The 22,968-nt window shown below is 43.1% G+C and overlaps 1 protein-coding gene across 1 annotated transcript in view; it reads right to left on the reverse strand.

Moving 5' to 3' along the window:
• Window positions 1-5,160: 5,160 nt before the first annotated feature.
• The window catches only part of SLC27A2 (solute carrier family 27 member 2), a 43,875-nt gene continuing 26,067 nt past the window's right edge, over window positions 5,161-22,968 (reverse strand). The window contains exons 5-10 of the mRNA XM_070404657.1: window positions 21,743-21,937; window positions 16,445-16,535; window positions 15,079-15,277; window positions 12,910-13,007; window positions 6,850-6,980; window positions 5,161-5,583 (exon numbers count right to left, since the gene is read on the reverse strand). Of these exons, the coding sequence (XP_070260758.1) occupies window positions 5,407-5,583; window positions 6,850-6,980; window positions 12,910-13,007; window positions 15,079-15,277; window positions 16,445-16,535; window positions 21,743-21,937 (891 nt within the window). The 3' untranslated portion in view covers window positions 5,161-5,406. The remainder of the gene's footprint in view (window positions 5,584-6,849; window positions 6,981-12,909; window positions 13,008-15,078; window positions 15,278-16,444; window positions 16,536-21,742; window positions 21,938-22,968) is intronic.

Raw genomic sequence — 22,968 nt, forward strand, 5'->3', positions numbered from 1 at the left:
ATCCTTTCGTTTTTGCAGGCAGGTACTTTAAGGGGCTCAGGTCATCCTAGGACGGTGGCCTTACCTGTCAGAAACTCAGTGTTTGTTCACCTCTTTATAGGACAAGGTTGAGGCCATGTCCACAAGGGGGCGACGAGGAGCCTGGCATGGAATTTGGTCAAGGAGAGAATCTTTGTCAAGAGCTTGGGGGGGGGGGGGGGGGCGGAGGGGGGGGGGGTTGGGGAGGGGAGAGCTTAACGTTTCATGATCTCTGTTCCCTATCAGGTGTCCCCGAACTTTGCTGCATACTGGAATCGCCTGAAATCTTTAAAAATGGATAAGATTAATCAAGTGCAGTGACCTGCCCTAAGAAAAAAATACTGAAGCCTGGCTCCCACTCTAGAAAAAAATCTTATCTAATTGGTATGGGGTGGGCCTGGGCTTTGAATTTTTGACAGCTCCCCAAATAGTTCTAATGTGCCGCAGTGTTGGGGAGCCACTGCTCTAGAGTCCCTTGCTCCTCAAAGAGGGGTGCGTGGACCACAAGCATCCCCAGGTGTTGCTTCTGCACACAAAAGCTTGGGAAGCAGGGTTCTCTGGTTGAGCTGCATCGGAATCACCAGCAGGGTTTGCTCACACACAGATGGCTGGGCCCATTCCAGCGGTTCTGATTCAGCCGGTTTGGGGCACGGCCTGATAGTTTGCACGTCTAACAAGTTTCCAGGTACTGGAACCACACACGAAGAACCACTGGTCTATGAGGAAGTGTTTCTTCCTGTAAGTGCCAGGGGGGAGCTTAGTGGGGCCAATGGGCTGTGCGACTTTGGCCTGCACTGAACCTCCCAGGTGCCAGTTTTTCTTTCATCAAATAAAGAGGTTTGCTTTTAGTTTTGCTACAGCAAACAATATGTGTTTGTATACCTAGAAAATAAATATGTGCTGCCCATGTGAGTTTTCAAGAACAATTGTGGGCTAAAGGTGACAAAGTGCAGCTTTCTGCTGGGCCTTTCCTGGGGCCGCACTTTGAGTCCCTCCAGATCTAAGATATGAGCCTCAGTTAATAAAATAGAATCCTGCTCTGAGGAGCTGAATTACACTAAACACACACGATGTGTAACTCTGGATGCTTTTTCTCTATGTCAGTGGTTCTCAAAACGTGGCAACAGCCTGAAATTGGTTAGAAATGCAAATTCCAATTCGAATGGGTGGCAGCAGTCTGTGTTTTAATAAGACTTCCAGGTGATCTCAGTGTTCCAGCTTGAAAATCACTGCTCATGTGAACTAGAAAACTCAGATCATCTATTTATTCTCTCTGCTCCTCCCCTTGCTCTCCCCCTCCCCCAACGGTTACATGGGGAACCAGATAATTTATCAGGGTTGCTAGATGAAAAAGCAACAAATAGTTATTGTCTACTGTGTGCCAGGTACTGGGCATATAATGATGAGCAAGATAAACAAAAACTGCCCTCATGGAGCATACAGCTTCATAAAAGCATGACATCTGTGCAAAGGGAAATTGACGATCATAATGGAATAGACCACCAGCTACATATACATACTACAGCACGGCACCTCGTGTGCTCTGGGGGGATAGCAGCCACGCTGATAGGAGGCCTGCACTGGCCGGCCAGCCCCCCTCCCGTGAACAGTGCTGGAGTGGTGCTCAGTGACGCATCCTCCCTGGTAGCTGCCTCTTTACAGACTTCATGCAGCCCCACCAACTGCAATGACAAAACAATTGCTGTTGAAAAGTTAAAACACAAGAACAGGATCTTCCTTTTTAAAAAAAGCATATTTTTATTTATTTCAGAGAGAGAGAGGAAGGGAGAGGGAGAGGGAGAGGGAGAGAGAGATAGAAACATCAATGATGGGAGAGAATCATTGATTGGCCGCCTCCTGCATGCCCCCTACTGGGAATGGAGTCTGCAGCCCAGGCATGTATCCTGACGGGGAATTGAACTGTGATCTCCTGGTTCATAGGTCGACGCTCAACCACTGAGCCACACCGGCAGGGCCAGGACCTTCCTTTAATGGGTCTTCCCAGTCAACTTTCTTGAACGTCTGGCCTGACTTCCTAGATAGAGGTTTGGAGAACTTCGTCACACTAGTGCTGAACTCATCTCTCAGTCCATAGCAGGCACCCACTAGACCAGCCGTGGGCAAACTACGGCCTGCGGGCCGGATCCGGCCCGTTTGAAATGAATAAAACTAAAAAAAAAAAAAAGACCGTACCCTTTTATGTAATGATGTTTACTTTGAATTTATATTAGTTCACACAAACACTCCATCCATGCTTTTGTTCCGGCCCTCCGGTCCAGTTTAAGAACCCATTGTGGCCCTCGAGTCAAAAAGTTTGCCCACCCCTGCACTAGATGCTTGTAGAGTGGATGTATGAGCCAGCATCACACTAACAAATCATCTCTTAGGGTAGGTCACTGCACTTGATTAATCGTATCCATTTTTATACTGGTTCTCATTAGCTTCCATTTCATATGCTGATATTTCCTGGTTTATCTCCAAATCATTTTGTGTGGCGCCAGCATGGCCATGGGTGAACCTGAGGGGGGTGGGGGTGTGGTGAAGGATTAGAAAAGACAGACAAGAGAATAAAGCTGGGGCTAGGTGGGACGCTGCCCTCTCTGATGGAGAGAGAGCACCACGGCCTGCAAGCTGAGTCTTTATTTTATAGCCAGATTCCACGAGGCAAATTAAGGGCAGGGTCAAGATGTTTACAAAGTTCTCGTGGGTTTTGAATCTACTCAATTACATGCACCTGATCTCTATCAAGTCCACATCACTCAGCCTCCTAGGGACCTAGGACCACAGATTCAGACCATAAGGTCAAGCTTACAACTATAGCAATGGTTCTCAACCTTGGCTGCACATTAGAATCACCTGGGAATCTTTTTAAAATCCTGATTTCTGGGCTTCATCCTCTGGAAATTCTGTTTCTTTGTTACTAATGTTGTGGCCTCACCCCATAACAAAGAAACAGAATTTCCGGAGGATGAGGCCCAGAAATCAGGATTTTAAAAAGATTCCCAGGTGATTCTAATGTGCAGCCAAGGTTGAGAACCACTGAACTATATAGCCTTTGGCTATAATTGTGCTGGGAGGGCTTAGCCCTCCGAGCTGGGACCTGCACGTGGCTTTGCCATGAGAGGACTGTGCCCTCTCATTAGTCCGAGGCTTGAACCTGTCCAAACACTGTAGCCACTCTCCACAATTTTGGTGCCCATAGCCTCTGATAAATGCACTGATTACATGTTTTCAAACATATATTTGAAATCGGAGACCTTTTGTTTTAAAAAATATCCATTTATACTTTTAAATTATGATTTGTTCAGATATTTCTATGGGCACAATTTCTAACCCCTTTAGAAAAGAAAAATCAGTCTTCAGAGTTGTTTATCTGTGCAGGTGCCTCTACCCATCACAATATCTGGCCAGAATCATGAAGGTTTGGGGAAGTGGAAGGTTGAGGAAGCTGTCGAGATGTGAGTGTGAGCTGCTGGGTTCGTTGTCTCAAGAAGCCGATGAATGAATTCATGGACAATTTATGGCAGGGAGGGGGTAAGCAAAGGGAAGCGAAGTTTATTACAGTGAAAGTATCGAAGTTCTTGACAAGTGAGAAGGTTCCCCAAACCGGAAGCTCACTAGCCTAGTGGTTTATTTTTTTAATTTTTTAAATTTCTTTATTGATTACTGGAGAGCATTATGCTAAGTGAAATAAGCCAGTCAGAGAAAGATAAATATCACATGGTCTCACTCATTTATGGGATATAATGAACAACATAAACTGATGAACAAAAACAGATCCAGAGACAGAGAAGCATCGATCAGACCGTCAAACCTCAGAGAGAAGGTAGGGGAGGGTGGGGGTAAAGGGGAGAGATCCACCAAAGCCTAGGGGTTTAAATGTCCCTGCTTTTGCCCTCTGTTGGCTCTCTCAGAGAAACACCAGGCATCTCCTTTAGCCCTCATCTCCCCACATTTAGTTCCCGCTCTTGGGTTGAGGGGGAAGCGGGTACAGTCTGCCTATCTTGTTCACATCCTGACCATCTGGTTTATTTCCTCCTTATCTACCATCTTCCCTACCCACGAGGCCCTTACCCTAAACTGCCTGATCCCCTCTGACTCCTCACCGTCAGTCCAGGAAAGAGAGTTTCTAATTGGAAAGTCTGAAATGCCAAAGGTGGACAGGCCCCAGCTGGCTCTGGTCCCTGGAACACCACGTCCTGGCTAAAAGGGTAATGCCGACCTTTCCTCCAAAAAGGTGGCCCTGGTGACATGATGTCGTTGCTTCAACCTCTGCTTACAACCAGATTCACTTCAACAGGATTCCAGGTAATACATTGCACAACGTGACAGTCTCAGAAACAAAGGTCATGTGGACTCGCATCACTTGGGTTCAAATTCTCCCTGGGAGACCAAACGCAGGGGCCTCGGGGGCGGGGGGTCCTTGGACAGGCTCTCTGGCAGGAGACTGGCTTTGCTATGAAACCAGCTTAGGTCCGAGGGGCATGTGGGACCGGGGGTGCTAACTGGAGACCTGGGGATTTACTGGGGTCACAGATATATTTCATTTGCGATGCATATAAATTGAAAACATTTTGAGACTTCCCATTTTAAAAATTGGGAGATTCACATGTATACCCAGGTTTCTAGTTTCTGAATCATCAGAAGATTCCAGCAGTGCCTGAGCGGTGTTCCCACATGACAATACTCAGCCAACTGAAGCAGAGTAGTGGCTATCCTCAAGTTTGCCCCACTCATTTGTGACCTGCTTCTCTCATCCACATTACCAATGTGAATCCTGAAGGTACTTGAGTTTGCAGTCCTTGATGTGACTAAAAAAATATCAACCTAACACCTTTTATGTGTCGAATACTGGTGCTGTTGCTTAGTCTTCTTTAAGAACTATCCAAGTGGCAGTTTCACCTTTTGGATAACGCTGTTTTAGACAGTGGCCAGGTGCTATTCAGTGGGGAGAGTTAGCCTTACACTGGAGCGGGATTTCCATTGGGCTGTTCCTTGGTGATCCACAACCCCTCACCTCCCAACTCCTTGCCCTATATTACCTATTGCCATTATCATTATGAGTGAGGCACCTGTGAAAAGTTACCAATGGGTCTGTCAGGCTCAGGATAAAGGAAGGACAGTACCATTTCATATGCTGGCAGTCATCTATTTTATTACATATTAAAAAAAAACAACAAACACCTCCCTTCCCTCCCTCTAACAAGCTTAGTTTGCAAATTCAAACAGTAGGGGCACACTGAAAAATAATGATCTCTAAGTCTTTTCACTTGCAAAAGTGTAGGTGTAATTTAGAAAAGTCTCCCTTTATTGGTATGCATGAAAAATGCACCCCGCAATCTTCAATCAAATTAAAGTTGGATCCGTTCAGCTTCTTTCTGGAAATATTCAGAGTTTCATAGTTTCAGCACGTATGGCATTGTAAATGTCCTCAGTCATAGGCACATACGTTGCTGCTTTGTCATCCAAGAAATACAAGGCATCTTTGATGACTGCAGGGTTGAAGCCCTCCTCCACGAGGGTCACTTTGCGGTGTTTAAAAGTTCCGGTGATCTCAATGGTGTCCTGAAAAACATCAAACAACCCACACTGTTGTGGTGTTTTGCAAACAGATCAGGTGCAGGGAAAGGAGTGGAGGTGGGGCAGTGAGGCTGGCACCCCTGGCTCCTTTGAGAGCTGTGAATGCATTTTGTATGATAAGGATACATCCTGTTTTCTGAAGCTCCACTAGGGGGCCCTTCGTGGAGGTAATTTTCATTCCCTTAAAGCCCCTCCCCCCCTCACCCAAGGATATGTTTATTGATTTTAGAGAGAGAGGAAGAGAAGGAGGGAGGAAGGGAGGGAGAGAGAAAACATCGATGTGAGAGAGAAATATCAATCGGTTGGTTCCCGCACTCGCCCTGACTGGAATCAAACTCGCAAATGGGGGTACGTGCCCCGACCGGGGATTGAGCCCACCATCTTTTGGTGTACGGGACAATGCTCCAACCAGCATAGGCACTGGCCAGGGCTCATCCCCTTAAAGCTTTAAGATCACCTGTGGGGAGTGAAATACGGAGCACAGAGTCTGTTGCTTGGTGAGCTTCAGGTATGACTATGATTGGAATATCCTGATTAAGGTGTGATCATCTACACAGACAACTCTATTCTTTCAGCCGGTTTGTCCGTTTGACCGAAGATCTTTTTTTTTCTCCCATTAATAGGGGATGATCTGAGGATATTTCAATTTTTATGATCTCATTGTAAAGCAAATGCCAGTGCTTTGTGAACATCAATTTTGTAGCCACAGCAATGTCTGGTAATCTAACACTTCTCAACTCTTTAGAATCTAAGAGCTCAAAGTCCAAAAGTGAGAGTATTAAACTAACTTAGGGGTTAATGTTTGAGAAAAAGACAAAAATCCCTCTAGTGGTAAGAGCTAAACCTTTGGTAATTCCAAATGGCTAATGATGCCCAGTTGAACTTCACACCATAGAAAGGTCTTAGGACGTTAGTGGGTTTTTCCATTCTTCAAAACTGGAAACAACAAATAGGAGGGTCGGAGCATTTCTGTTCTAAGTGTCTGTCACATATCCCCAAACGCAGGCTTCGAGCGTTACTTGCTAATACTGTTGCTGAATGAACTGGCCTGGTCAATTTTAGGGAGAAAGGGATAAGGATTTATGTTTCTGCTAGTTCTATTTTTCTGATATTTCTGCTTCCTTGTTGAGCTTCCTGGAAAGGGTAGTGAAAATTTGGCCGTGTGGTCGCCATGCTAGAAGGGGAGTTGTTGCCTAGGAGACAGGGGTCTCCATGAGAGAGGAGAATGAACTTGATAACAAGAGGTCTCACCTGTATCCTTAGAAATCGGGGCCTTGCATAGCTAGGCAGGTAGTCGGCAATGTGCTTACAGAGCTTTTTCCCATCAAATTCATGGCCTTCCTTCATCTTGATCGAGGCCATACCAATTCGACCCTCGTGACCTGGAAATACCACGAAAAAATATTAGATGTGCTGTAGCTATTTTATTTATAATGCTTTGCTGTTTCTAGAACAGTGGATGGAGGCAGCCTTATGGCATACGTTTCTTTTGGGTGGTTGGAATTTTTATTTCAAATATAGGTCGAAGTTATTCTAAAATGAAAATACTACCACTACTATTAGCAGCTATACACTGATTGAATTTCTAATTATATGCCAGGTCCAATGGACCATCTCATTTAACTTGCACAACAAACTTATGAAGAGGTTCAAAAGTTATCTCCATTTTACAGATGAAGAAACTGAGGCTTAAAGACTTTAAAAGACTTGCTCAAGTTCACACAGCAAATACTGAACGGGGGCAGTCTGGCTCTAGATCCTGTGCTTGTCATCTTCCCCTTCTCAGCAGCCTACATGAAACACTTGAGTAGGAAACAGGTCAAACTGGTGGCTAAAGGAACTTGTTTTTTGTTTTTTTGTTTTTTACTCTAGTGAAAAGTCCTTGCTCCACTCATGAATAACTGAGCTCAGGTTGTTCTTCAAACTGCAATGTCAGGTCTGCTGTGCTTCTAGGCACAAACACCACCTTTGAGACTTCCGTATTTGATCAGGGTTCCTAATAGCTTTGCCTTTCTGCACGTTAGAGAAGCAGTGGGACAGCAGGTGAAGGCCAAGTGCAAGGGTGAGTGAACTGCTGAGTGCCCTCCTGCTGCTGCCCTTTAGTCCCCAGAGGTTGAGCTCACCACAGAGAACATGGACCCTAACAGCTTTCTTCCCCGCCAGGCGGGGCAGTAAGTGGAGAGGCGTTTAGAACAATTTCCGTTGTTTTCTTGTGAGGACTGTGGTGATTAGGAACTAATCCATCCGCTACCTGATCCAGGAGACCCAGGGGGAGCCCAGGTCCATTTCCCTGAACTACTTAGCTGTAATCAGAGAGGAAGAGGGACCGCCCTGGTCACCTGGGCCCCAGCTTTCAGAATCTCTCCCATGGTGACTGCGTGTTTACCTACAGCTCTAAAGGAGGCGGAAAACAAGAGGAAACACGGAAAGAAAGAAAACACACCCTCGTTTTATCTGCCTCTCATCCGAGGGAGGCAGGGCATGGGACCCTCTTTCTCTAGGGGTCCCTGGTAGCTCTCTGGAAGGCGCCTATCTCAGGAATCTCAAATGTCTCCAATAACTCCTTTTAGAATTAAGACAGAAGCTGCTGCAACAGAAATCTTCAGCGTCCACTGGCTCCCCGCTTCTTGCTCTGGCATTCACGGGGAGCGGGAGGGACCTGTTGGGTCTCAGGCCTTCACCCTGGCTCCTGCAGGTTGGTCTGGGCTAGTTCAGATCCAGGGGGAAGGCTCCAGTCTGCCGCAGTTCTGGCCAGGGCTTCTCTAGAACGGCTGTCCAATGTGGTAGCCACCGGTCACATGTGGCGATTACAATGAATTATAATTGAAATGGAAAATTCAGTTCCTCAGTTGCACCAGCCACATTTCAGTTGCTGGACAGTCACATGGAGGCTACTGGGCACCACACTGGACAGTGCAGATATAGAACACTGTCGTCACTGCAGAACAGCCTACTGATAATAACAGTTGTAGAGAGCAGTTGGACAGTGCTGGTGTGACACCTAGAAAAACTTAACTCCCTGTTAAACCTAAACCTAGAAGTTCCCTCTTTGGACCTCCTGGTCCAAAACTGAGACCTGAGAAGTCCCCGTGAGGATCCCAGAACCTGAAAGTTGGGAGAGACTCCTGAGTTCACCTCTAACTTTTCACTGCTGTCAGAATCCTCACAGGAGTCCAGGTGGGCATCCTGCCTCATTACACCCTCCAGCTGGTGGACAGTCCCTACCTCAGGAGACAGTCCTCTGTAGTGTTGGTTGCTCTGGTGAGAGGAGGGTTCTCAGGCTAACATCGGCTCCCTGGTCATTTCAGCCCGTTGTTTTCATTCTGCACATTGGAGCAGGATGAACACACTGGCTCCTTGTTTTATCTGACTGTCTCTAATCATTTGAAAACCATTAGCTTCCTTTTCTTTGTTCTGTATCAGTGGCTCCTACACATTACTGGTCATGACAGCCACTTGGGAAATTAAAGAAAAAAAGAAAAGGAAAGAAAACAAGAAAATTCTGATCCCAAACTCGAGGTTCTGATCCATGGGCTTTACAAGGTTTCCCAGATGATTCTGATTGGCGAGGTTTTGGAATCACCTGGTGTCAGTGCTTCTCATGACTTTAGTGTATTTTCTCTAAATTGTGTAAAACATGTAACTCATCATTTTAACCATTTTAAAGTGTACAACTCAGGGGCATTTAGTACATTCACAATGTTTTCCAGCTATCGTCAGTATCTAGTTCTAGAACATTTTTATCACTCCAAAGTTAGACTTCAGTGTTGTTTTTTTGTTTAGACTGAAGAAAAAGGTAAATTTTATTTGGTCTGTTGGCTTCTACATTCACATCCACCAACAGATTGTTATTGATTAAATTATGAAAAGGCTGACAGAAGTATTGGGAGACCAGATAAACTTGCACCAGAAAGCAGCAAGCAACATACCTTTCTCCTAAACTCCTACGGAAATATTTATAAAGATTTAAAAAAAATGTACGCATGTACAGATCAATTACTGAGCATCGAGAAACATGATATTCAAACATCACAAAATGGGAAATAGGTCTTGATTTCTGTCATTTGAGTCTGAATCAGGGCTCTAGCATTGTGTTCTCAAGGAACTAACCACAAGTAGCTCAGAATGTGCCTAACACCTTGCTCTGTGTTCCCGTTGTTGGTCCAGCTCCTTGCTTTTTAATTCTTCCTTACCTAATGACTTTATTAGCAATAGAAAATACATTAATATTATCTTAGGAATTAAACTAAAAGCTGATTATTAGCTATATTTATCCCATAATCTAATTTTACCTGTTTCTTTGTATTTTTGCTTTTACAAACAGAATTTCCCACCAAACAGGTATCTCAGGCTCCCTAATCTACAAGACTTGGGTAAGAAAAATAATTGATGACATGCATAAAATCACAATCACAGTAATTGGACCATAGTTAAACTAATGAAGAGAAATCATGTTCATTTATAAGTGATTATATAAGGGAAGAGAAAATATGCATCAAGTAATAAAAAACATTAAATCTTTATATAAACAAATGAGATAAATCCCAGGTTCTTTAAAAGTCTGTTTAAAAAGCAGGTCAAGGTAAAGAAAGTGAATTCATACTTTTAACTTCCACGTGTGATCACTTGGGTCCTTTTGCCTTGGCCTTGGTTTCCTTTGGGACCTTTCCATTCTGATATTGAGTAAATCTGGCTACTGTAGAAACACCATCCACAAACTTGGTTTTGAAAAGGATGTTTACATTGTTGAACATACCTCCCTTTAGGGACACCACAATGAACTGAGAATGTGTGAAATGAGTACGCAGCATCTGCCCAATGTTCTGGGTGTGAGAAAGATCCAAGGCTGCATCGACCTCATCCAGGATGTAAATTGGAGCAGGTTTGAAGAGGAGCATGGACAATATTAATGACAAAGCCACCAAAGACCTCTGACCACCACTAAGTTCAGTTAGGTTTTCTTTCCAAGTATTTCCTAAGGCAACCTTGAACTCCAGCCCATCCAAGCATAGCATGGTGGTGCAAGCATAGCATGAGCACCAGGCAAAAGGGTAGAAAAAATAGACCCAAAGTCCTTGTTCACCTTTTGCCAAGCAATGTTCAGGGCTTGGTTTTTCTTCCGGTCAAGGTCTTCTAGAGTCGCAAGTATTTTGGATTTGTCATTTTCTACAATTCTCTTCTTCTTCATCAAGTCATTGTACCACTCTTCTGCTTTTGTTAGTACATTCATAGCTCTCATGTTGACATTTCTTACTAGTTTTTCCTTCATTTCTTGCAACTTCTGAAGTCTCTGACCAGCTTCTTTTGGATTATTAGTTTTGAAATCATAGGCACTATTGGGTAGCCCAAAGAGGTGTTCCTCTGCATTAATCCAGTCATAATCTCTCAACATTTTGGATACCTTCGCAGCAGCATCTTCAGCTTCCCGTTTATGTTTGCTGACGTTGTGGTCCAATTCCTTAATTTTAAGCTGAGACTCATTGTTTTGTTCCTTATGCTTTGCCACTTCTGCATATGTAGCTTTAATAGATTTCAGTGTTTTTAAGAATCACTTAGCCCTGGCTGGTGTGGCTCAGTTGGTTGAGCATTGTCCCATGCACCTAAAAGGTTGCCAGTTTGATTACTGGTCAGGAGACAATCGACCGATGCTTCTTTCTCACATTGATGTTTCTCTCTCTCTCTCCCCCTCTCCTTTCCTCTCTCTAAAATCAATAAAAACAGGTTTTAAAATAAAAGAATCACTTAAAGGGCTTGTTAAAACACAGCTCCCTGGGCCCCACCCCAGAAAGTCAGATTTGGTGGGTCTGAGGTGGGTCCAAGAGATTGCATTTTTAACAAGCTCCCTGGTGAGGAGGATGGTGCTGCTGGCTCAGGGGTCCCACTGGTCCTCCCATTCCACTTCTTAGTTTCTCTCACCTTCTCCTACACATTCTTTTGCATTGTTACCGTTTTAAAATTCAGCATATAAAAGTGTGTGCAAGATTCCAGGTGGGGTCTGTGAGAGCCCAGTGTGGTGTGATGGCTGACAATCACGCTTGTGCTAATTCAGCCTGACGTCCAACATGAGAAGAATTCTACAACTCACACTTTATGACCCTGGTGTGGCTACACTTCCCATTGTGTTGCTGCCACAGGATTGGAAAGGAACAGGTAAGAGAAAGTCCTGAATATTCTTTAAGAAATAAAAGGGCAGTACAAGGTCATGTGCAACCGCCACAGCTCAGGGAAATGGGACTTTGGGGTTTCCATTTCGAATATAGGTGGAATTCCAAATCCTGAGTTCTGGGGGAGTACTAACACCCATAGCATCTCATATTTGGACAATAATTTGGAGATGTCCTCCCTGACATCTATATATATAAAAGCCTAAGTGACTGTTACAACAGGTTGACTGGCCAGTAGCTATGATGCATACTGACCACCAGGGGACAGATGATCAATGCAGGAGCTGCCCCCTGTTGGTCAGTGCGCTCCCACAGCCAACCTCCCATGGCTGGCCAACCTCCCACGGTCCCTCCCCGCGTGGCCGGCCCCAATCGCCAGCCAGGCCGAGGGACCCCACCCGTGCACAATTTCATGCACTGGGCCCCTAGTCTATAACAAAAATGATTTCTCCTCATGACAACCCTCATGTACATATCTGACAAATATATTTTTACTATTTATGTCATTGAAATGAATTAGTTCTCTGGACAATCTTCATGACAAGACTGGTGTGATCCCTAATTTTAGTGATATGGCTGAAGCCAAACAGCCAGCCGATATTGGAGCCAGGATCCCAAATCAGACCTGGGCACTCCCCACGCTGCTGGGAGAAGCAGGTCTATGGAAGAAGGCTCAATGTCATTATTCTGAAACTCAGTCAGGTGGGCTGGGTCAGGGACCTGCTTTAAAAGTGTGTGCAAGATTCCAGGTGGGGTCTGTGAGAGCCCAGTGTGGTGTGATGGCTGACAATGTCTTCTCGTAGCAACTGTACTTGTTCTTACTTGTGTCTCACATCCCATCTCCCAGCTCTCCAGCGTGCTGCATCTTTTCTTGAGGAGTGCCAGATGCAGCATGGGACCCGGAGTCCTGGAGAGATGTGGCTTGCCGGGGAGCCCAGCTGGGGAGCTGAGCCACAGAGGAAGGCCAGGTTCAGGTATACTGACCGGGATGATTTATAAAGGAACATAAGCCACACATAAACCCTTTACTCAAGTGGCTGCCGGAGTCGTTTGATTCTCCAGCCGACAGGAGAAGGCAATGGCGTACTTTGCCCTGGGGTTAAAATGATATGGATTTAGGCACAGATTTATAATATCTCGTGCATACCTGGCACAGGCACTCCATAAACATTTGCTTCTTGGACAAAATCAACCAGTCCCAGTGTGTCAGCAACTTCAGTGGTGGCCACATTTTCTCCTTTCCACCTGGAAGAAAAGGTGAGCTTAGCAGAGGTCACAGGTGGTCTCTGGCTAAGGATGTGATGACAGGAAGTAGCTGGTTCCCTCCAGACCTCTGTGGGGTGGCTGCACTCTATACCTCACGTTGGTCCCCAAATTCCCCGACCTCATCATGGGAGAAGCACCATGCTTGAGGAACAAAGGACGAAGGCATACTCCTAAATAATAAAATGCAGAATTCCAATCTAGCCACATGGAACATGACTTACAGAATGATGCCGTTCTAATGTCAAAACACAGACTTGGCCTAAGAAAGGCAATGGAAATAAAAAATAAACCATCAATGGCCCTAGTTGGTTTGCTCAGCGCCAGCCCTCAGACTGAAGGGTGGCGGGTTTGATTCCAGTCAAGGGCATGTGCCTCGGTTGCAGGCTCAATTCCCGGCTCCGGTTGGGCTGTGTGCGGGAGGCAACCAATCCATTTGTCTCTCACATTGACGTTTCTCTTTGTCTCTCCCCTTCCCTTCTACTTTCTAAAAATTAATGGGAAAAAACTATTCTCAGGTGAGGCTTAACAAAAAAACTAAACAAAACAAAAACCCATCAATGACTTTTTGCTGTATGTAAATCTCTCCCTTTCCTCATTCTCTAACTTTGGTTGCTATTTCATTCAATTAGTGAACTTGTGTTTAATAAAATTTCTTATTTGTATTTCAGGGTCTCAGGGCAATGAGAAAGCTTTTAATAAGATAAAATATCATACTTTATTTGCAAGGAGACTATCATGTTAGTGCCAACCAAGTGCTATTTTTCACTTCATAAAGTTATTGTTTTTTACATTAAAAATTTTAAAAAAATATCTCATAGAGGTCGATTTTCTCCTGACCGGGAATCTTTTCAGTGACATGAAGGTGGCATAAAATAATGACAGGGATCCTGAGTTAGGGGATATTTCAGATGGGAGGAACACTGAGGGTCATCGGGACCTTCACTTCACGGATGAAGAAACTGGGTCGAGAAAGGTCACCTGCTTTGCTAACACAGATGTTCAGGGGCAGAGGGGAGCCTGGGAACTCTGTTCTCCTCATTCAGATCCACACTCCTTCTACTTCAATATACAACTTCCATCCCTTCCTCATTAATTCATACAAAAGGTAATTATGTGTGTCAGGCACTGTGCTGGGAGCTGGGGCCTGGCCTCAGGGAGTCCATGAAGGAAGGAAGATGATTAAGCAAAAGTATTATGAGGCTGGAGGGTCGTGCTGTTGTTGGGAATTCATTTCATGATCTATTATCATGACTTGCAAACTGGTGCACTGACTTGGGGGTTCTGGGGGAAGCTACCTGGTTGGGGATGGAGAGTAAGAGGGAGGGAAGCAGGTAACACTCCGAATCCCTCCTCTTCAACTAAATCAGCTCCACCTTAATTTGCATTGGATTTTAGCTGAAGAAAAGCCCCATAATTGAAAACTGAAAATCCCTGGCTGTCCTATGCGTGACCAGTAATAATGGAGGAACTGGATGGACTAAGCTATTGAGACACATGTATACACTAAGGCAGTGGTTCTCAACCTTCCTAATGCTGTGACCCTTTAATACAGTTCTTCATGTTGTGGTGACCCCCAACCATAAAATTATTTTCGTTGCTACTTCATAACTGTAATTTTGCTACTGTTATGAATTGTAATGTAAATATCTGATATGCAGGATGTATTTTCGTTGTTACAAATTGAACATAATTAAAGCATAGTGATTCATCACAAAAACAATATGTAATTATATATGTGTTTTCCGATGGTCTTAGGTGACCCCTGTGAAAGGGTCGTTCAACCCCAAGGGGGTCGCGACCCATAGGTTGAGAACCACTGCACTAAGGTTTCCCACCTTACTTTCATTTGGTGTTGCTCAACCAAGTTAACTGTGCATTGAAGAGTGACCCCTTATATATTTTGCTCCTTTTTTTTCTAGGAATACAGGAGGTTGAATTGACATGGTAAAGAGATAGAAGAAAATGGGGTCCCATAACCAAAATGGAATGAGATTCCAATTTAGGAGTATGCCAAATTAAGCATGTTTCTCCATAATTCAGAGAAACCCACCGGAATGTATCGCCAACTCTGTCGTGGAAGTAGACGAAATTGTCACGGTCAATCATTAAGAGATCTCCACTGTTGAAATAGACATCTCCTTTCTTAAAGACATCTCTCAGTTTTTTCTTTTCTGTCTGAGATTTTCCTCCAGCATAGCCACTAAATGGTGTAAGTTCTGTGATTCTGCAAACTAGGAGTCCAACTTCACCTAAGAGAGAAGAAAGCACATTGTTATTTTATGAGCTTGCAGTAGGCACATTTTATTAGTAACCTCTTAAATTTGATGCTATGCAACTCATTAGCAGCAGGCTGGCTACACATGTGCATTATATTCATATACATCATATACATACATATACATATACTATGTGCTGCGAGAGTCCACGGCCAGCGTGGCTTTCGCGGGTTCAAAGACTTGGAGGGAGGGCTGACGCGCAAATGATACACACAAGATGGAATATTAATTTTTATAATTACCGGGGGAACCAGAGGACAGCCTAACCATGATGGTCAAGCTCTCTCTGTTGCTCCATTCCCAGCTGTTTATATTAGCTAGAATACACAATTGCCTTCAGGAATGCAAACAGACATATCAATGGTAATGTTTAGCAAACAGTAAGATTGTCAGGTCTTAGGGGAGTTTGCTTTAGGCCATTGAGTCAGCAGCAGGTAATAAAATGTAGATATCCACCCTGTGAATATCAAAAGAAGTCCTGGTCAGCCTTCTACCAGACTTCTCACATATATATCAATTACTGTTGATCTTGGTCTGCAGCAATGTGCACACATTATTCCATATGGCCACACATTTGTAATTTTTAAATGCTAACCTTTTACTGAATAATTATTTATACACATAATTAAACAAATGAATAGTAGTTTTAAAGACTCCCTAAAACTATAGTTTTGCAACCATAATTATATATCTCTTCCCACAAAATGCTAACCTCACAATCAAGAAGTTGTTAAGCTAGGTTTCAATCTACAATTATGTTACATGTAGTGGTTAAATTAGTATCTTTTAGAGTTTCTGTAACTAATTCTGAGTGTACATAAATCTCTTTTTCCCCTTCACGCTAATAAATTTACCTGGTGTTCATTTTAGCAATGATATGTTAGTTCTTTTTTTTTTTTTTTGATATGTTAGTTCTTAACAGTTATTTAGTCAAGGTAAGAAAATGACAGCTTAGGCCCTGGCTGGGTACTCAGTTGGCTAGAGCATCATCCCCATATACCAAGGTTGCAGAGTACATACGAGGATCAACCAATGAATGCATAAATAAGTGAAACAACAAATACTTCTCTCTCTCTCTCTCTCTCTCAAAATTAAAAAAAGAAGAAAATGAATGGTTCATTGAACAAAAATCCACTGTACCTTTGGGAACTTTGATGCAATATCCATTTTCATCTCGGACAGGTTCATCTTTCTCCACATCATATTTAATCAGCTCATAAGATACAACTTTCTAGCGAAATTAAAATAGATCGCGTTGAGCATACATTTTCACATTTTTTTCTTTTTTATTGTAGTACTGCATGCATAAAGTATATAAAGAACACCTATCTTAAGGGTATAGCTTGGTGAATTTTGTATGTATGAACACCCATGTACCTACCACCCAGATCAAGATATTAAATATTTTCATTACCTTAGAAAGTTTCCTCTTGCCCCTTCTGTCAAGTTAACCACCATTCTGACTGTTATCACCATTAAGTAGTCTAAACTCCCAATAAATGAAGTAAATATTTGCCTTTGTGTTTACTTCTTTCACTCAACACACTGTGTGAGACAGTCATCCATCCATGTCGATGTTTGTTTCAGTGGTTTTTCTTGTATGAATATACAGCAATTAATTTATCTATTCTCCTTAACAGGCATTTGGATTGTTTCAGTTTTAGACTACTAAAAATAAAGCTGTTATGAACAGTCCCATACTAGTACATGTTTTCTGGTGGACATATCACAAGTGCATTTTTAAAATCTTATATAACCTTAATGTGCCCCTGTTGTATGTTTTACACTTCCAGAGACATGCTCTCCAATATATTTAAGGTTCAATAGTATAATTACTTCATGCCCATGGCTATAAAATAATTAAAACTCCATCATATATACTATAATTCAATGGCATAAAAATTTTAATTTATATAATTTAGTAAGGGCAATAAGTGCATTATTTTCTCTGTTAACAGATAGGTACAAATATGACAGTATTTAGATGTAATTATCACCCATAATTACTGTGTCCATTTCAAATTTAAATTCAAATCTATATGATAAATTAACCAATTATGTGTTTTGGTAGTAGGAGACAACCATTAAAAACCAAGTGGCATTCATAGTCAACAAATGTAGATCTTTTTTATATGCAAGAATGTGAAAAAAACAATAGGGATGGTAACTCATGCTTCTTTCCACATCAATTACAGGGCCATCTCCTCCTCCTCCTTTTTAGTTTTAAAATATAGATGTTTAAACTAGAAAAACTGACAATAAAACACAGCGATCAATGGATGTGATACAAAGAACTAGGAACACACAGCACCAACTCTTAAGGTCCTCACGTGTGGTTTGTTTCCTTGTAACTCATCATAACAACACCGACAGCTTGCACCGTGCCTGGGCTCAGCTTTGTGCCCTCTCTCGTTCTGAACTGCATTTAGCCTGGGTCTTTAAGGTCTGGGCTAGTACAGCTTGGACTGAAACTAGCGAAGACAGACCCTCTCCCAGTGTGGAGTGGGAAATTGATTCTTAGTCTCTAGGGTGCTGCCCCGCAGAATTTTCTATGATGAGGAAGTATTCTATATTTGTACTGCTCAACATGGTAATCACAAAGTATGGCTACTGAGCACTTGAGAGGTGGCTAGAGTGAATGAAGAACTAAATTAAAATTTTATTTATGCAATTTAAGTTTACATAGCCACACTTAGCGAGTAGCTACCGTATTGGATGGCCCCGGTGTGGAGGACAGTGGAGAGACCTGTGTAGTACAGGTTTGGCTGTCATTGTCAGGGAGGTTTCCTGGACTTGGGAATGTCTAGAGACCAGGCTAGAATAGAAGGAATGGAATGAAAATAATCATAACAGCTAACAATTATTCAAGGATATTATGTGACAGGCATTCGGGTTATATCCTCTAATGGCCTTTTTATAAATTATTTAATTGAATCCTTTCAACAACCCTTTTTCTTTAACAACATTGAGTTTGGGCCTGGCACTGGGCTCTATATTTTCTCTCTTTAATCTCTGTTTTACAGATGATGAATTGAGGTCTAAGGAACATAAAGTGATTTTCCCTGGGTCATTCAGCCAGTATATGACTGTGCTGGAATCTGATCTCTTATGCTCACGCATCACTGCCCTCTGTACTCTGCTCGTCAGTCCCTGGAGACACAGGTTGCTTGGGAGCTCTGGGTGGCTGTTTTGGCCAGGACAAGTTACCAGAGGCATAAAGACAGCTGTCACTGCTCAAGCCAGTGGAGGCTCAGCATTTGCGGAATCTTCCTGAGATTTTGAAAACTAGGTGGTCACCTAAGACTGACTGCTTGAGCACAAAAATGGCAAAGAGATTATCTGGAGATCCCAGGCAATAAAAGAGACTTCTGGCTTAAAAATAGGAAATGTCAATCATATATCTCATAAGAGGTTAGTATACATATGTGAGTTGGCTTAAAAACAGGAAATGTCAATCATATAACTGACAAGAGGTTAGCATCCAAAATACACAAAGAACTTATACAGCTCAATAGCAAAACAAACAATCCGATTAATCAGTAGACAAATAATCTAAATAGACATTTTCCAGAGAAGACATATAGATGACCTTCAGGTACCTGAAAAGATGTTCAGCATCACTAATTATAAGGGAAATGCAAATCAAAACCACAATGAGATAGCCCCTCACTTCTATTTGAATGGCTACTATAAAACAGACAAGAGCCTGGCTGGTGTAGCTCAGTGGTTGAGCGTCAACCTATGAACCAGGAGGTCATGATTCAATTCCCAGTCAGGGCACACTGAAGGTTCGATCCCCAGTAGTGGGTGTGTTTGAGGCAGCCGATCAATGATTCTCATCATGTTTCCATGTCTCTCTCCCTTCCTCTCTGAAGTCAATAAAAGAATATATAAAAAAAGAAATAACAAATGCCAAAGGGGGTGTGGAGAAAAGGGAACCCTTGTGCACTATTGGTGGGAATGCAGATTGGTGCAATCACAATGGAAAACAGTATGGAGGTTCCTCAAAAAATTAAAAATGGAACTACCATATGATCCAGCAATTCCATTTCTGGGGTATTTATCCAAAGGAAATGAAAACACTAATTAGAAAAGATGTATGCACCCCAGGTTCATTGCAGCATTACTTACAATAGCAAAAACATGGAAACAACTTAGGTGTCCATTGATAGATGAGAGGATAAAGAAAGTGTGGTGTATATACAGTGATGTATCTATACAATGGAATATTATTCACCCATAAAAAGGAAATCTTGCCACTTGCAACAACATGGATGAACCTTGAGGACATTATGCTAAATGAAATAAGTCAGACAGAGAAAGACAAATACCACAGGACCTCATTATATGTGGAATTTGAAAAAAGAATGAATTCATAGATTTAGAGAACAGACTGGTGATTGCCAGAGGTGAGGAGTGAAGAGTGGGTAAAAATGGGTGAAAGTGGCCCTGGCTGGTGTGGCTTAGTTGGTTGTGTGTCATCCTATACACTGCAAGGTTGCGGGTTTGAATCTCAGTCAGGGCACATGCCCAGGGTGCAGGTTAGATCCAGTTGGGCGTGTACAGGAGGCAATCAATCAATGTCTCTCTCTCTGTATTTCTTTCTCTCTCTTTAAAATCAATAAAAACACATCCTTGGGTGAGGATATGTTTAACTTAAAATAATGGGTGAACATGATTAAAAGATAGAAATTTCCAGTTATAAAATAAATAAGTCCTGGGTATGTAATGTACAGTGTGGTGACTATCTATCCTATATAATAAAAGGCTAATATGCAAATTGTCCCCTCGACCAGGAGTTTGACCAGGAGTTCAACCAGGAATTCAACCAGGGGGCGGGGCTGGCCGGCCAACTGCCCGTGGCCCCTCCCCCCAGCTGGCCCGGCCCGTCAGCCCTGATCGGGTTGGGATGGCCGAACCCTACCTGTGCACTAATTTGTGTACCAAGGCCCTCTCTCTCTATACTAGTAAAAGCCTAAGAGACTGTCTGACCATTCGACTATCCAACCGGTAGCTATGATGCACAGTGACCACCCTCTCCCAATCCCAGACCCCTCGGGGAATGTCAGAGAGCCGGTTTTGGCCCGATCCCCGCAGGCCAGGCCGAGGAACCCCACCTGCTGGAGGGACCCACTCACTCCGAAGATGCCCTTTGAGCTGTGGTGTCACCCCAGGTGTAGCCAGCTGGGGAGGGACTGAGGGAGGTTGGCTCCAGGGCATGTCCAGCCCGTCTCTCCCAGTCCCACCCCGCCTGCCACCTTCTAATGAATTTCCTTTCAATGTGCATGAATCCATGCACCGGGGCACTAGTAGTTAATTTAAAAGTTGCTAAGAGAGTAGATCTTAAAAGTTCTTATGACAGTCTGGCCGGTGTTTCAGTGGTTAGAGTATGGCTTGCTCACTGAAGGGTCGTGGGTTTGACTCCCAGTCAAGGGCATGTACCTGGGTTTCAGGTTTGCTCCCCACCCCTAGTGGAGGTGGCTCTCTCACATTGATGTTTCTCTCTCTCTCTCTCTCTCTCTCCCTCCACTTCATCCCTCCTTCTATTCTGTTTGAAAAAGCAATGGAAAACATATCCTCAGGTGAGGATTAAAAAAAGTTCTTATCACAAGAAAAAAAAATGGTAACTATGTGAGGTGATGGGATGTTAACTGGACTTATTGTGGTGATCATTTTGCAATATATACAAATATTGAATCATTATGTTGTACCCCTGAAACTAATATGCTGTTATATGTCAATTACATCTCAATTAATAAGAAATATATTTTTAATGCAGTTACTAGAACACAAATCTTTTTTTAATCTTTAATTTCTTTATTGGTTAAGGTATTACAAATGTGTCCTCATCCCCCCATTAACCCCCAACCTCCCCCCACACTCATGCTTTCATCCCCCTGTTGCCTGTGAGAACACAAATCTTTATAAGATAATGCTTCTTAACTCTGGCTGCAGAGTTTTCAAAAAACACTGATGCCTGGGCCCCACCTCAAGATGCCTGCATCCAAAGCGTAGGGGCTGAGGCCCTGCCCCTGTGTGTGTAAAAAGTTCCCCAGATGGTAGTAACCCACAGCACAATGGAATGGAAATACCACATTTCACCATTTCATAGACTATGGTAAACTGATGGAACTGGTAACTTTCAGGTGTTTTATCATAAACACATGTTAGTGACATAGGGAAACTTTACCTGAATTGCAGACGGCAAAGACCTAATGGGTTGTTATTCACAGACATTAAGATTTTTAAATTACAGCACCCTATCTTTCTGAGGTCCTTGTTACAGAGGCTGACCCAAACCTCTCTTGGTGATATAAATGGACTGCAGCTCTGATGCTTTATGAAATTCTCATAATAACATCATCCTGACATAGCTTTTAAGAACTCTCTGTATTCTGAAAACTGGCTATATATGCTCTCATTTTTCAATGTACTTACTCTCTGTAGGTAGTTTGCTCTTCCAACAGAGCCAATTTTCCCCGTATAATTCACAAAGCCGATATTGCCTTCAGTGGAAGCATAGAACTCATAAATGTGAATGTCCCCAAATCTCTTGATGAATTCTCTCCACACATCTCCTCGCAAGCCATTTCCCATGGCTACTCTCACTTTGTGATCACGGTCGTTTGGTTTCTGTTGGAGGAGGAGGAGGAGACCAGATTGAAACATCTCTGGAGACTGCACTCACATATTAATAATTGGCTTTATGGTTCCACATACAGTACTTGTGTTGGTTATGAATTCACCTTAGTGCACACATTCTCTGTCACCCATGCACATAACTCCTCCTTTCCCCCAACACACGCAGTCTGGGCCAACAGCTAGTCCTCTGATTTAATAACCAAAAGACTTGGATTTTCCCATTTTGATTTTTAAGAGGCAAGCTGAGACAATTTGACAGAACTCGGTGATGCCAACATTTATAAGTACTGCGTGCTAACCGATTGCGCCACTGGAGCTCCATTGTGATGCCAACATTTAATCCATATCCAATCTGAAGCTAGAACAATGTATTGATTGTTTTCTTGATGGGGCTGAATCTCAGTGAATTGCCAGAAAGGAGATCTGTCAGAGACTAGACTAGAACAATCTGAAGCAACGATTTTCACTGGACAAGGAAGAAGAAAACTGGGAACGCAGTCCAAGGAGAAAGGTCATTTTCCACAGAGCCATTAAAGAGCAATAATATTAGAGCCTGAGGGGCCTGGAGAGAATGATCTTGATCATGCCCTCATTTAGCAGATAGACCAGCGATCACAAGACCGAGACAATGACACTGCCCCACAGGGTTGGCAAGGGGAAGAGTAGGAGAAAGCTGGCTCCCAGTTGCCTCCGTGGCCTGGGAGGCGTATGCTTTGCTATAAATAAAAATCACAAAAGGAAAAGCTGTTTTGAATGTAAAATGCAAAGGACAGCTTGTGCCAGCAAGAGAGGAGGAGTTAAGACTGGCGTGCATACCACTCGACCATATCATTTATGAGGCTCCTGCAAGTATGTCTAAACCTATGGTGTTTATAATTATATGTTATATTAATAAGGCAATTGATGTCCTCAAGGAGATCACAGCCTTGTGGGAGAGGCAGGTAAATATTAAGTATAATTTTAACTTGTTACTCTATGATTTCTGCTCTAAGGGAAAACTGAATAGAATGGGGTAAAAGTGC

This window comes from Myotis yumanensis, unplaced genomic scaffold, assembly GCF_028538775.1.
Source record: "Myotis yumanensis isolate MYYU_CA2020_CCGP unplaced genomic scaffold, mMyoYum1.0.hap1 SCAF_1, whole genome shotgun sequence".
NCBI lineage: Eukaryota > Metazoa > Chordata > Mammalia > Chiroptera > Vespertilionidae > Myotis > Myotis yumanensis.